The sequence below is a fragment of the Manis pentadactyla genome, chromosome 1 (assembly GCF_030020395.1).
Source record: "Manis pentadactyla isolate mManPen7 chromosome 1, mManPen7.hap1, whole genome shotgun sequence".
NCBI lineage: Eukaryota > Metazoa > Chordata > Mammalia > Pholidota > Manidae > Manis > Manis pentadactyla.
In genome coordinates, this window is record NC_080019.1 from 21,356,990 (window position 1) to 21,373,775 (window position 16,786).

Below are 16,786 nucleotides of genomic sequence, written 5' to 3' on the forward strand. Positions count from 1 at the left end.
AAAGTTCCAGCTCCATGAGATTAACAATGTCTCTAAGTCTCAGTTCTCTCATCTGTAAATTGAGCATAAATGAGCATATCACCTCATCTAGCACACAGCTCACTATGACAATCAAAAGAGATAATCTGGTAGCCAATGATTCCATAACATCTTTCTACGCTGACAGACAGTAACCGCACTAGAGAGAGTGAGGATTTAATAATATGGCTAACTGTTGAACCACTGTGTTGTGCATTTGAAACCAACATAAGATTATGTGTCAACAATACTTTAATTTAAAAAAATGTTTAAAAAAGAGATCATATAGGTGGAAACCAATGAAGGACATTAAAAAAACCTCTATAAAAATGAGTCATTATACAATACGTTCAACATTTAAACATTATCAAAATAAAAAAGCACAGTAGTGCTAAATAAATTGTCCAAAGACATACAGCTAGTAAGTGGCAGAGCCAGGAAATAATTAAACTCAGGTGAGCTGAGCCATGCTCTAAATCTAAGCCTTTATGATATACTCCAAAATAATCAATAGAAGAAAATATCGCTATGAAACTATCAATTTTTTAAAAATTTTATTTTAAGCTATTAATGCTAATCAGTATAAGTTTCTGAAATTATTGATACTATTTTGCTTCATTTTTTTCTTGGCACAGAGGTAAAGAGTAAGGTAAATTTACACTAAGAACTAATGAAGTAAGAGAACCTCAGATCTATAGTGAAGCTTGAACTTAATCACACCTTCCCGCTAACATGTGAGCCCTTTCTCCTCTGTTAAGAAAGGTTCTGATATGTTTTCTTCTGTTTGTTCACCTTTTCTTCTCAATTAAATCATAGATATGTCGTCCACCATCTCTAAATATGGCAGCAAGCATTAGTATGGTCATGGAAAGAAATGCTGAGAAGAACCTTATGGAATTTAGGAAAATTTATTGAGATTTCCCACCTCTTGGCAACAATTTTCACCCACTAATCATTAGAGAAGGTAGAAATGTTGCTCCAATTAAATTATTAAATAGTCTCATGCAATACTATGCATTTATTTACTGTTGAGAAAAAAAATGATGCTCTAACTGTAAAGCTGTATTGTATTGTAATAGTTTACAATGTTTAAACATTTAAACTTGGCTGTGTCCTTGAGTAACAAATCTAACTATTGAGGAAAAGCTTTTCAGGAACAGTATTTAAAATAAGGTGGTTTATAATACACTCAGTTAGATGTAACTTTGCATCAAAAAATATACCAAAATCTTAAAAAGCTAATATCACCTCCACCCCTCTAATAAAAACTTAGCTTTTTTTAACCTGTCCTTTAAATCTCTTCTTTCATATATATTAAAATAAGATTTTAAAAATTCGATGAAAAGGATTTTTTAGGTACTCTTAGTAAAGGGAAGAGAAACAAAGAAGGAAGGAAGGAACTAAGGAGGAAAATAGTAAGTAGAGAAGGAAAGGGAATGGTAGAGGAAAAGAATAAAATACCTGAGAAACTACTTGCCTCTATGGACCAGGTCCCAAACCTTATCAATTTGCTGCTGGGTTGGGAAATGACCACAGTCGTTGAAGTACTTAAGGAGCTTACTTCTTTCTAATCCTTGCCAATATTCTCTCTTAGCAAACATTATTTCATAGACTAAAAGGGGGAAAAAAAAGATAAAAGAAAATATTTTCTTCATAAATAATATATCAAGTACAAACTACCTAAAAGTTTCATCTGTATTTGTAGAGACCTTAGATCCAGGTTTATTTTTATGTCTAGTGATAAGCCTCCCTGATTAGATGAGCACTCTGTGAACTTCCCAGGGAAGGTTAGAAGGAAGTGGGCGTGCTTCTCCCTCCCACATTCCACATGGTCAAATAGGGACCTGCCCAAAGAGAACACTGGCATCCTCTGGCCGGCTTTATGGGACCACTGTCCATGGACCGAACATACATCAAATCACTCATAAGACAAAGCTTTCATCTCAGGATTTCTTGGAACCTGACTTTTACTGACCATTTTAATATTTATTTTTTATTAGTTCTCTTGATTTTTTCACCTCTTTTTGGCTTCTATCCACATTCTAACTACTGAATTGGTGATTCCCTTTTGGACAGTTTATTCTACTTCAGACTTTGTCCCATTTGAACAATGTCTACTTTTTGCTCACTGACTCCATGGATTTCTACTTCCTAGGTAAGGGACCACTCCTGGTTCAAGGTAACCATAGAAAAAAACCACTCAATTGGGCCAGCCCTCATCTGTCTCCCATACTGGACATTAACAGGGTTTAGATAATGATGAAGAGAACTGATGTATACATTTTATAAATTTTTCTTTTCAAAAAGATCATATTAAGTCTTTACTCTGAAGTATGATGGATTAGCCCCATGAAGCTGATTGCCAATCAGATGATGTCCATCAGTGATAGGGACTGCCTCAGTACAGGTTTAGCTCTGAAATAAGGTCTAACGACAAAGGTCATTAGTTCTTAACAGAAACTAACCACACAGACTTCAACTTTCTCTTTATTAACTCATTCATTAAATTGAGGTGGATGGTCATCACACACTAATATACTCAAGACATATTTGGTGATTGCCTAAATTCAAGTACCTATTCTGAATCCTGAAATACAGCAGTAAAATAAACAAATTCATATATTGTATATCTATGACTTCTTTCTCTTTTCAAATAAGCAAACTAGAGCAGTTGCTATTAGTGCCCCCATCCATATTATCTTGTCCCTTACATTTTTTTGCATGCTTACCTAATTTTCAATTGCCACCTCTCATTTTTTCTTATTTTTTTTTAAAATTGACATACACTATTATATTAGTCTCAGGTGAAAAACACAGTGGCTCAAAAATTAAATACATTATGCAATGTTCACCATAATAAATGTGGGTACCATCTGTCATCACACAAAGTTATGACCATATTATTGACTATATACCCTGTTGTATTTTTTGCCTACATGACTTATTTTATAACTAGAAGTTTGCGCTTCTTTATCTCCTTCAGCTATTTCACCCATTTCCCACCCCCCCCACCCCTTCTGACAACTTTGTTTTCTGTATTTATGAGTCTTTTGGGAGGGTTTTTTTGTTGTTTGTTCATTTGTTTTGTTTTTTTGAAATTCTACATGTAAGTTGGTGGGAATATAAATTGATATTGCTACTGTGGAAAGCAGTATGGAGAGTCCTCAGAAAGTTAAAAATAGAAATACTATATGCCTCAGTAATCCCACTTCTGAGTATATACCCAAAGAAAACAAAAATCACCAATTCAAAAAATAAATGCACTCCTATGTTTATTGCAGCATTATTCACAATAGCCAAGATCTGAAGGCAACCTAAGTGTCCATCTACAGATGAATGGCCAGCATCTCATTTCATTACCTACTCCTTTTGACTGCAGGACTCTGTTCTGTCCACATGTGCAGCAATCATTCATTCAGAAGTGCCAGGGAACTGAGGCCCCCATTGGAGCTGCCCTCTTCCACCGATTGGGGAAAAGTAGTGGATAAAGACCCAGCACTTGAGGCAAGTTGGCTACACTGTTCCCTAGAAAGATTAAGCTCCACTTGCCTACATGGTAATCTACTTGATAATGCACTTTTTTTTAACTTCCATCACTTTTCTCTCACTTCTCTGTTCCACTAAGAATATTTCCTGGGATCAACTCCCAAAGCACTTAGTTGTACTTGAATTCTTATCTCAGGATCTCATTCTAGGGAAAACCAAATACAAAGAATGACACTTCTACTTTTATGTTTAAATAAATATATTTCCCTGGGAAAAAGTACATGTACCTTTATTAGTTTTTCCTTGAATTAATCTGTTTTAGCTGTTTCTCACCAGATCAGACTGACGCATATATTAAAATTATGGCTTTGTAACTACATTAATAGATAGAAATGCCCTTAACCTGTGTATTATGCCCTAAAAGCAAATGTTCAACAAACACTAGCAGAATTAGTATTCTAAGCAGGTATAATTAAGGTTAATATAAAACATAAATCATTAAAATTAATGATAATTTCGGTCATTGAAAGATGCTAATAAGGTGCATACATATCTGACAAATATCATCCAATTAGCAATCAACATATGGAAAGGATAGAGAACATTGTAAAGAACATGAAAGCAACTGCTTATTTGTTTTATCTGTGGACTCCAAAGTTACTTTAACCGTCAATGTAAATGCATACCTTGCTTGATAATTCTGTAAATCATTCATTCAGCCAATTCTCTTCTACTGTTCAGGAATGTTGGACAGAGCACCCTCCATCCTTACCAGACTCCTTTATGTCCTTGATTGAGAATAGGCTCAGTGATGTGTTCAAATATTTCCAGTCATAGCTCTTGGTTCACAACCCTACACGGGCTTCCCAGCTCTCTCAAGGTAAAATCCAGCGGTTGAAAAAACCTGCCACGATCTGCGCTCCCACTGGCTGCTACCTCTCCCATCTCATTTCACTCTGCTATGGCTCACAAACTCCGCTCCGGTAACACTGGTCTCCTGGATTCCTCCAACACTAACAGCCGCCAGCTTTCTGCCTTTGCACTCACTGCTTTCTCTGCCTAGAACATTCTTCCTCCACGTATCCACCTGGTTCAACCCTCACTTTCTTTGAGACTGTAACTAGAAGTGATACTCGGATAGAAACTACCAGAGTCCAGGCTGGAAGACAAAACCACATTAGTTTGTTTTCCAACTGAGAGGTTATTTTAAGATGCAAAAATAGTGAAATCTATAGTGACAAACCAAGGAGAAGAAATCCTGGAAAGAAAGTAAAACTAAGAGAGAATCAGCAAGATTCTATAAGGCTAAAAAAGAAATTTGGTGACAATTTTGGGGATGAAGACAAGACTAGAAAGTAAAACAGTGGGAGCATTTTGTAAAGGGCATGTGATTTGGAAGTCATTAGCTAGAAAACTGAGGGGGGGAAATGGTCAGTGTAGTAACTGTAAGGTCCTAGTATATATTTTTATAAATATTGTAATATTTGTACATTCATACTAGATTATGGAATATAAAATTACTACCCATAAAGGAGTATTAAGAATCCATTTTTATTAACCATAGTTAGTATTTCATTGCATAGTTGAAAGTTACTACAAAAGTAAATGTTAAAACTTCTCATCACAAGAAAAATATTCTAACTGTATATGACTGATCTTAACTAGACTTACTGTGATGATCATTTCACAATATATACAAATATTGAATCACTGTGTTCTTACACTTCAAGCTAATATTATAAGTCAATTATACCTTTAAAAAGAAGGCAAAAAAGGAGTATCCTTCTTAATTTTGTACTAGTGGGTGGAGAGTTTATGTACAAAAGTCTTAAAATCTGAGTGTATATGAGAATATTCTGTCTCTCTTAATTTTTAAAGGATTTTTAAGTAAAAGGAGGCCCAGCAGCTCTCTAATGAGAGAAGGGTTTTCTCTTTGCTGCTCTCTCTCATTTTCCTTTTCCCCCTTCTTCTTCCTCTTTCCATTTCGCCAACACTTCTGCTCCTTCTCCTTTTTCTTTGCAGTCCAGACTGTTGGACTGGGTGAACTGACTTGAATTCCATGACTTAAATAATACCACTCTTTTATTCCTCTCTCTGACTTTCTTCTTCAACCTCTAGCCACAAAAAAGGAGCCATTCTAATTTAAAGAATTCTGGTTATTTATGACTATCTTTTGGCACATAATTTTAACAGAAATAATAAACTTAATGAGTACTATCAACAAACACTGTTGAGCCCTTCTGATAAACCAGGCATTTGCTAATCATAGATATTCATTATGAACATAAGAAACACAGTCCCTGTCTTTACAGAATTTCTAGTGCTCACTGTGAAATAAACATTTTATCACTAGCTGAAACTACCAAAAATGAATCACTATCACATTATAAAGCAATAAGATGCTGATTCCAATTAAATATAATTTACTTGCATCATTTTATTGTTGTTTTATTTTGTTCTGTTATAATTTTCAAGAATAGTTTTAGGTTCCAAACAAAATTGAGAAGGTACAGCAATTTCTCTTATGCCCTCTACCCCTACACAAAATAGTCAGCCCCCATTGTCAGTATCACTCACTGGAGTGGTACATTTGTTACCAAGGATGAACTACATCGACATCTCATAACCACTAAATCCCATAGTTTATGTGATGATTCAGTCTTGCTGTTGTACATTCTATGGGTTTGGACAACTGTATAATGACATGTATCCACCATTGTAATATTGTACAGAATAGTTTCACTGCCCTAAATATCTTCTGTGCTCTACCAATTCATCTCATCATTGGCAACTATTGGTCTTTTTATTTCAGCCATAAGTTTACCTTTTCCAGAATGTCATATAGATAGAATCATTCAGTATGTAGACTTTTCAGATTGGCTTATTTCACTTAGTAATATGTATTTAAGGTTCCTCTGTGTTTTTCATGGTTTGATAACTCATTTCCTCATAAGGCTAAATAATTCCATTGTCTAGATGTGCCACAGTTTATTTATCTATTCACCTACTGCAGGACATCTTGGTTGCTTCTAAGCTTTGGCAATTATGAAAAAGCTGTTACAGCAGCCATGTGCAGGTTTTGTATGGATATAAGTTTTTAACTCCTATGGGTAAATATCAAGGAGCATGATTTCTGGGTCATATGGTAACAATATGTTTAGTTTTGTAAGAAACCGATAAACTGTCTTCCAAAATGGCTGTATCATTTTGCATTCCCACCAGCAATTAATGATTGTTCTTGCTCCTCCACATCCTCACCAGCATTTGGTGTTGTCAGTGTTCTGGATTTTACTCATTGAATATGTGCGTAAATAAAGTTCATTGTTGTTTTAATTTGCATTTTCCTGATAACAGTAGTATAACAACAAAATGATATATTCTTATCATTTATACATCTTCTTTTGAGGTCTTTGTCCCATATTTTAATCAGATTGTTGTTTATGACTGCTAAGTTTTAGAAGTTCTTTGTAAGAACTATTTGTTGATTTCCACAAAATAACTTGCTGGGGTTTTGAATCGGGTTGCTTTTAATCTATAGATCAAGTAAGGAAGAACTGACAACTTGACAACATTGAGTTTTCCTATCCATGAACATGGAATAGCTATCCACTTACTTAGTTCATTAATGATTTCTATCATTCATTGCTGGAGGGAATGAAAAAATGATAGAGCCATTTTAGAAGACAGTCCTTTATCAGATGTCTTTTGTAAATATTTTCTCCCAGAATATGGCTTGTCTTTTAATTCTCTTGACATTGTCTTCTGCAGAGCAGTTTTTAATTTTAATGTAGTCCAGGTTATCAATTATTTCTTTAATGGGTCATGTTTTTAATGTTTTATCTAAAAAAGGCTATCACATCTCAGATGATCTAGGTTTTCTTTTATATCATCTTCCAGGAGGTTTATAGTTCTGCCTTTTACACTAAGATCTATAGCATTGACTTAATTTTTGTGAAGGATGTAAGGTCTGTGTTTAGACTTACTTTTTCATTGCATGTGGATGGCCAGTTGTTCCAGCACCATTTGTTGGAAATACTATCTTTGCTCTCCATTCAATTGCCTTTGACTATATTTATGGGAGTCTGTTTCTGGACTCTCAGTTCTCTTCCATTGATCTATTTTTCTATTATTTTTGCCAATACCACACTATTTTGATAATTGTAGCTTTACAGTATATCTTAAAGTCAGGAAGCACTAGTCTTCCAACTTTTTCTTCAATGTTAAATTGGCTATTCTGGATCTTTTGCCTCTACATATAAATTTTAGAATCAGTTTGTCAATTTCCACAAAATAACTTGCTGGGATTTTGAATGGAGTTGCTTTGAATCTATAGATCAAGTGAGGAAGAACTGACAACTTTGCAATATTGAGTTTTCCTATCCATGAACATGGAATAGGTATCCACTTATTTAGTTCTTTGATTTTGTTCATCACAGTTTTGTAGTTTTCCTCATAGAAATCTGGTACATGTTTTGTTACATTTATACCTAAGTATTTCATTTTGGGAGGGTATTAATGTGAATGGTATTGAGTTTTTAATTTCAAAGTCCACTTATTGATTTTTGCTACATAGGAAAACAACTGACTTTTGTATAATAACCTTGTGTCCTGCATTCTTGTTATAATTGCTTCTTAGTTCCAAGAAGTTTTTGTCAGTTCTTTCAGGTTTCCTGCACAGATGATCACATCATATTTTAACAAATACAGTTTTATTTCTTCTGTCAGTATGCCTTTTAGTTACTCTTCTTGCACTACTGCATTAGCAAGAACTTCCAATATGATGCTGAAAAGGAGTGCTGGGGGGCTATATGAACATCCTGCCTTCTAACTTAGTGGAAAAGCATTAACTTATTCACCATTAAGAATGATGTTAGGTTTCTGTAGTCTTTATCAAGTTGAGAAAGTTGCTCTCAATTCCTAGTTTACTGAGAGTTTTTGTTATGAATGGATGTTATAGTTTTTCAAATGCTTTCTGCACCTATTGACATAATCATCTGATTTTTCACTTTTAGCCTGTTGTGATCGCATTAATTGGATTTTTTAATATTGAACCATCTTTGTATATGTGATATAAATCCCACATTGTCATGGTGTATAATACTTTTTAAAATTTGATTTACTGTGATTTTCTTGAGGATTTTCACATCTATATTCATGTGGTTGTTTTTACAGTGTCTTTGCCTAGGTTTGGTATTGGGGTAATGGTAGCCTCATGAAATGAGTCATGAAGTATTCCCTCTGCTTCTATCCATTGAAAAAGACGGTAGAGAATTGGTATAAAGTTTTTCTTAGATCTTTGGGAGAATTCACCATCTGGGGTTAGTGCTTTCTGTTTTGGAATTTATTAATCATTGAATCAATTTATTTAATAGATAAGCTTATTCAGATTGTCTATTTCTTCTTGTATGAGTTTTAGCAGATTATGTCTTTCAAGGAATTAGACCATTTCACCTAGATTATCAAAGTTGTTAGCATAGAGTTCAAAGTATTCCTATATTATCCTTTCAATGTTGATGGGATCTGTGTCAATATCTTCTCTTTCATTTCTGATATTAATAATTTGTGCCTCCTCTCTTTTATTTTTAGTCAGTGTGGCTAGATGCTTATCAATTTTACTGATATTTTCAAAAGAGCAGCGGTTGGATTTGTTGATTTTTCTCTATTGATTTCTTGTTTTTAATTCATTGATTTATTCTCTACTTATTGTTTCCTTTCTTCTGTTCATTGTGGATCTAAAACTGCTTTTCTTTTTCTGGTCTCTTAAGGGAGAAATCTAAAATTACTGTTTTTAGAACTTTCTTTTCTAATATGCATTCAATGCTATAAATCTCTCTCTAAGCACTGCATTTATTGCATCCCACACATTTTAATAAGTTATGTTTTCATTTTTTCTTTCAGAATATTTTTTGAATTTCTCTTTAGATCTCTTCTTTAAATCATAGATTATTTGGAAGTGTATTATTAATCTCCATGTGTTTTGGGATTTTCCAGTTATCTTTCTGTTACTGATTTCATGTTTAATTCCACTGTGGTCTGAGAGTAAACACTGAATGGTTTCTATTATTTTAGAACTGTTAAGTGGCATTTATGGCACAGAATATGTTCTGTTTGGTGAATGTTTCACATAAGCTTGAGAAAAATATGTACTCTACTGTTGTTGGATGAATTAATCTAGTGATGTCAATTACATCCAGTTGATTGATGGTGTTATGGACATCACCTATGTTCTTACTGATCCTTTGTCTGCTTGATCTGTCTATTTCTGATAGTGGGGTATTGAATTCTCCAACTGTGATAGTGTATTCATCTATTTCACCTAGCAGTTCTGTCAGTTTTTGCCTCATGTAATTTGATGCTCTGTTGTCAGGCCCATACACAATTAGAATTGTTATGTCTTCTTGGAGATCTGACTCCTTTATCATTATGTAATGCCCTTCTTTATCTCTGGTAACTTTCCTTACTTTGAAGCCTGCTCTTTCTAAAATTAATATAGCTACTCCTGCTTTCTTTCGATTAGTGTTAGCATGGTATATTTTTCTCCAACCATTTACTGTTAATCTATATATGCCTTTATAGTTAGAGTGGGTTTCTTGTAAACAACATATAGTTGAGTGGTGTTTTCTAATCTGCTCTGGAAATTTCTGGGTTTTTTGGTGCATCTGGATTCATTAACATTCAAAGCAATTATTGATACAGTTGGATTAATATTTACTATATCTGTTATTGTTTTTCTATTTATTGCCCTTGTTCTTGATCTTCTTTTTGTCTCCTCTTTTTCTGCCTTTTGTATTTTTAATTGAGCTTTCTATATGATTCCATTTTATCTCCTTTTAAAGAATAACTGTTATACTTTTTTTTTTTACTTTTTTTAGTGGTTGCCTTAAGAGTTTGCAATAAATGTTTACAGTTCATCGAAGTCCAGTTTCAAATAACACTATATCACTTTATGGGTATTGTTAATATCTTAAAATAACAAAATAATACTAATTTCTCCCTCCCACCTCTTATATACTTGTCATTCACTTCATATATATTAGCATATATAAGCATAAATCAGCTATATACATAACCATGGATAATTCAGTACATTGTTAGAACTATTTGGATAAACTTACTTGTTAGATCACTTAGGAATAAGAAAAATAAAAGTTTTTATTTTACCTTATTTCTTCTTCAGTGTTCTTTACTTTGTGTGGATCTGAGCTTCTGAATTTTATTATTTTCCTTCTCTCTAAACAACTTCTTTTAACATATTTTTTGAGGCAGACCTACTAGCAAAAAATTCCCTCAATTTTTGTTTTTCTGAGAGAGTCCTTCACTTTTGAAGGATAATTTCACAGAGCACAGAATTCTAGGTTGGTGGGTGTTATCTCTAAACAGTAAATATTTCACTTGATTCTTGTTTGCATGGTTTGTTATAAATGGAGTGTAATTCTTATCTTTCTTTCACTATAGGCAAGGTGTTTATTCCATCTGGTTTCTTTTTAGGATTTTCTCTTTATCTTTGATTTTCTATAGTGTGAAGATGATATTCCAAGAGTACTTTTATGGAATTTATTCTGGTTGGTGTTCTCTGAGCACCCTGATTCTCTAGTTTGGTGTCTGAGATTAATTAGGGAGAAATTATCAGTCATTATTGTTTCAAATATTTCTGTTCCTTTCTTTCTTCTTCTGGTATTCTTTTAGGCCTATGTTATTCCTTTTGTAGTTGTCCTACAGCCCTGAATATTTTGTTCTGTGTTTTTTAAGTCTTTGTTCTCTTGCTTTTCAAGGATTCTATTGATATATCTTCTAGCTCAGAGATTCTTTCCTTGGCCAAGTCTAAACAAGTAATAAGCCCATCAAAGATTTTCTCATTTCTGTTACAGTGTTTGTTATCTGTAACATTTCTTTTTATTTCTTAGAATTTCTATCTTTCTGCTTACATTGTCCATCTGTTCTTACATGTTGTCTACTTTATCCATTAGAACTATTCGCATATTAATGAGTTGTTTGACCCCCAATCTGATAATTCCATCATCCCTGCCATTTCTGATTCAGATGCTTATTTTGTCTTTTCAGATTGTGAGATTTTTACTTCCTTTCTGTATACCTTGTTATTTTTTCCTGATAGCCAGACATGCTATATCAGGTAAAATGAACTCTATAAATAGGGCTTTAGTAATGTTGTGGTAAAATATGGACGAGGGGAAGTATTCTGTAGTTCTATGATTAGTTGTCAGTTTCTTAGTGAGCCTGTCCCTGGATGTGAACTTCCCAAGTGTTTCTCAGCTCTCCCTCCACCTAAGGTGGGAGAAGATGGCCAGACTGGACCGAAGCTGGGTCCATTTGGCTCTGAAAATACTCCAGTGGGTTAGACTCTGGTTAAGCTGTTTCCCTGAGGGCATGGCTTGTTAAGAAGAACTGAGCGCTCTGGCATATCTCAAAATGGCTCCTTTTCTCTGATATTTACTGTAGGAATGTGGTCAAGCTCCTGCAGGTAAGGATCACAATATAGTGGTGGCCCATGACTATGTCTTTCTGGAATTTTTCACTCTCCAGAGTATTCCATACTAAGCCTCCAGCCATTCATCAATTACAGGTCATTTGTCCTGGCCCAGCACTGGTTCTCACACTAGTTTCTGCTTGTGAATCTGGGCTCTGGTAAGCCTTGACTCCCTGTATTTGCTTATCTGCCTCTCCAGTCTTGGGGGCAACAGTTTGCCCTGTGTTCTCCCCTTTCTTATAGATCCAAGAAGACTTACTGATTTTTTAATCTGTTCAGCTTTTTTACTTGTTGTTAGGAAGATGTTGTGACTTCCAAGCTCCTTACATGTGGAACCAGGAACTGGAAGCCCTCATTTATAGCTTTGATAGCCATCCTGATCCTAAGCAATACTGAATTTATTAAATATAACAGAAATGAAGATCTCTGAAAGTTAAGATATAAATTGGGGGACTTGTTCTGTGTATAGAATTTCAACACTAAACAATATAAATGGATATGAATTGTTTAGTCTGCTTGGTGTTCATGAGTTGTTCTTCTGTTATCAATTTGTAGTTTTCCTTTGGGGAACTACACCTCCTCTAATGGATATTTCCTCTGTGCAAACTCTCAAGCAAAGTTCTCTGCCCTCCTAAGGTAAAGTGTTGGACACATGACTCAAGCTAAACCAATAGGTGCTTTCTCCCTGGAATTTAAATATAAAGCATAGGAACAAAAAGTCTTAAAGTGACAGTGGCTTATCTATCTCCCAGAGGCAAACAGAGATTGCCCCCTCCTTTTTTTTTTTGCTCCTTAGATCTTAAAACAGTTCTCTTCAAGTTCTGTTTAAAATCTGATTTTTTGGCTCTTTACTATAGCTTTCTTTTAAATTTCCTTTTTGCTTTGGTTAGCCAGATGAGTTTTCTGTTGCTTAAAAACCAAGATCCTAAAAAATTAATCCAAATATATAAAACATCACCTTAAAATGCAAATAGCTTATATCAATATAAAATATGGTATACCTTTAGTGTTTATGAGTAATTATATATAAATCACATGTAAAATTTCAGTGCTTAAATTCATTCCAAACCTAAAATAAGAAATGACTACATTACTTACATTTTTTTCGGTCCATCCATTCCTCTAGCTCTGCAAAGTTTACGATTTGTCTTGTCCTCCAAAGACCAAGTCGATATTTAACACGATGCATTAGTCTGTGATACATTTTTATAACTGCTCCCAAATTTGGCCCATGATACAAAGCCTACAGAATAGCAATATAGACAGTAAAGCTCCTTATACATTTCTGCTATTTATATTTAACCTGATTTTGCCCCTTTCATTTCACTAATCTAACCCAGTTATTTAGATTATGGATATATTTATTAATGCATTATGACTAGGTTGGTTAAATATATGCATTATAGAGTGAGATAATCTCCCTGAAGTTCAGAAAGCTTCATTAAGAGTTTTTTTTTTTGTCATATTTCCCATATAGAAGAGACATTTCAATGATGGATACTTTCAAAGGATATTCTTAGTTTGGTATCCAGGTTGCTAAAATGTGAAGCCCACACAGCCAGATAAAAGAATTTTATTAAGGCATTATTCTGTAATGGATGATTCTTACCTAAATCTCTACTCTGGGTGCTCAAATCCCTGTATTTTCTTTCCTATGGAAATTGTATATTCATATATTTTACCTACTTTTCAGTTGTGTGATTCTTTAAAGGTTCCTTTTAGCATAATATTTTTCTTTACTTTTGTTTAATTTTGTGGGTCTTCTCTGAAATTTTTAAACTATTATTAGCCCTATATTTCTTCATCAATATTATAATCAATGAAATACTATTACTTGATTTTGCCTAAATGTAAAAATTAATTAGCAAAATTTCACTACTTTATTTTCTCTTTTCTTTTCCCATCTGAATTTTATCAGAGTTCAGGAAGATTCTGAATATTTGCTAATGTCTTTCAACATTTAATAACTTTCTCCAATGTGTGTTTTTAATGTCTTTTGTACAATAAAATCTTGTCATGCTTTTTAAAAAATAATGAATTGGTCATACTTTCAGAGCATTCCCTACCATATGAGTCTTAGTGGGAGGCAGAACTCACCTTCTAGAATTTGAAGGCACAAATGAGATGCTCATGACTCTGTTGCTACAGACACAGACACATGACAAAACTCAATCCATTATCTACACCACCCCAGGTTTTTAACAGAAACTTATAATGCCTTAAAAGTGAAACAGTGGTAAATATATTTGTGTAGTAGAGTAACTGGGGCAGCAATATCCATTTTTCAAGATCAGCCTTTGTGGAGGCAGGAATACCCAGGATTCAGTATCTTCATCTAATTCTTTCTGTGCAGGATTTAGATGGAGTCCTGGGTGCTATCTGTCCTTCATCATTTTTTCATATTTCTGAGCTTAATTCTCCATACCTCTGCCCAATATTTTACTCAATATCTTTCTGCTTAAATCAACTGGTAGATTTCTTCCACCTCTAAGCACCAAGCAATGTTTTAATAGTATCCTTAGAACATGAGTCAAAGGTCCCTGCCTGAAGTATGATTTTTAGATGAATGATGACATAAACTGAGAGAGCAGGGGCATTGGACAGCCACCCATTTGAGTGTACCCCTCTTAATTTAATAAATTCTCTTTTGGAGACACAATCTATCTTATGAGAGAATCATTTTCAGATCTGAAGCATTCAGAAGATTGCCTGGGAGGCTTTCATGGTTAAGAAGTTGGGTTAGAGAAAATGATAATATTCCATTCATGTGGTTCTTATTATGTTATGCTTCATTGCCCAGTCCTGTGCATCGAAATATGCCTCTGCTATGGTGTCATGTACATCTCAGTATGTAAATCTTTCACCACATTTCTAAACCTTTCTCAAGATAGAATTTATCAGAAAAATATACAAACTAATATTTACAAGAGCAGTACTAGAATATAAAAGACTTGCAAATTATTCATTATAATTTAATTTTCCAATCCATGTTGATTTAAAGGGTAAATGTATCATACTTGCCATATATCAACATTTAAAAATTGTTTCTATGATGTATTTTCACTCTGTCTTTGATATGGTCGTATCTCTTTTTAAAAAGTAATGAATTGATTGCTAGTTTGGAGAACTCCACTACTATATAACACTTAGTAGGACTTAATTTCTTTGATTGCTAGCAAGAATAGTCATTTTCATGTTTACTAACCATTTGTTTCCCCTACTGTGAAACACTAGTTCATGTCTTCTACCTAGTTTTTCTATTATTACTATAGTGATTTTTATCAGTTTATAAGAGTTTTACATGTTGAGATTTTTTTAACCCTTGTGCAATATTTTATTAAATGTATTTCCATAGTTTGACTTTTTAACTTTAAAAAAAGATATTATAGGCCTATAAGATGTCTTATGTACATTTATTTATTGAAGTCTAAATACATAGGGCATTAACTAAAAGGTTCCTTATTCAAAACCCTTATAAAAACAAAAAGGAAAAAAGGTTTTTAAACGACTAAACCTAAACTAAAACATAATGAAATAAAAACTGAATATTATGAATAGTTATCTTAAGCGTGCACATGTAAATACACACAAATATGCAAGCCACAAATAACATTGTATGATTTTTAGATTCACTTATTCACCCACTAAAGAATTAGTGACACTCTTAGCCATACACATGTAATTACAGGACATGTCTCTCTCCTGGGTCTCCTTTTTAAGCTTCTTGTCTGTGCCCTACTATTGTTCCCCATTCTGATCTATTTTATTACTACTGAGGCTCATGTTCCCTTATTCTACCTCTAACTGCTTATTGTAAATACACATTCTTGGTCAACTGTATCATTGCATCTTGTTTCTCTCCAATGCACCTCTGCAAAATGAGGAGAAAGGAATGCGAAGCACTTTTAAAGTGTCAGAAATATAGATTGTTGACTGATTCGGGAATAAAACTTTTTATGATCACTGATGAACAATCAAAGAATCAATGAAGAAATAAAAGAGGAAATAAAAACAATACCTTGAGACAAATAAAAATGAAAATACAACATTCCAAAATCTATAGGATGCAGCAAAAGCTGTTCTAAGAGGGAAGTTTATAACAACACAGACCCACCTCAAGTAACAACAAAAATCTCAATTAATCTTATACCTAAAGGAACTAGAAAAAGAACAAACAAAACCAAAATAATAAAGATCAAAACACAAATAAATGAAATAAAAACTACAAAATGAGAGAAAAAAATCAATGAAATTAAAAGCTGATTGCTTGAAAAGATAATCAAATTAATAAACCTTTAGCCAGATTCATCAAGAAAAGAGAGACAGGGCTCAAATAAATAAAATCAGAAATGAAAAAGAAGTTAGAGCAAATACCCCAGAAATACAAAGGATCATAAAAGACTACTATGAACAATTATATGGCAGCAAATTGAGCAACCTAGAAAGAATAAATAAATCTTAGAAACATCCTCCAAGACATAATCAAAAATTACTAACAAATAGAAGTCCAGAACCATAGAGATTAACAGGTGAGTTCTATCAAACATTTAAAGAACAGATATTACCTATCTTTCTCAAGCTAGTCCAAAATATTGAAGAAGGAATGCTTCAAAACTCATTCTATGAAACTAGCACTGTTCTAATACCAAAACCAAAGACACTACAAAAAAAAAAAGAAGAAAATTACAGGCCATAAACCTTGATGAACACAGTTGTAAAAATATTCAATAAAATATGAGCAATCTAAATTCAGCAATATATTAAAAGGATTATACTCCATGATCAAGTGGGATTTGC

General features: G+C 33.5%; 1 protein-coding gene across 1 annotated transcript in view; it reads right to left on the reverse strand.

Moving 5' to 3' along the window:
* LOC118924893 (IQ domain-containing protein M-like) overlaps positions 1-16,786 on the reverse strand; it is a 179,791-nt gene that overhangs the window by 146,538 nt on the left and 16,467 nt on the right. Inside the window, exons 3-4 of the mRNA XM_036910126.2 lie at positions 13,088-13,232; positions 1,496-1,630 (exon numbers count right to left, since the gene is read on the reverse strand). Of these exons, the coding sequence (XP_036766021.2) occupies positions 1,496-1,630; positions 13,088-13,232 (280 nt within the window). The remainder of the gene's footprint in view (positions 1-1,495; positions 1,631-13,087; positions 13,233-16,786) is intronic.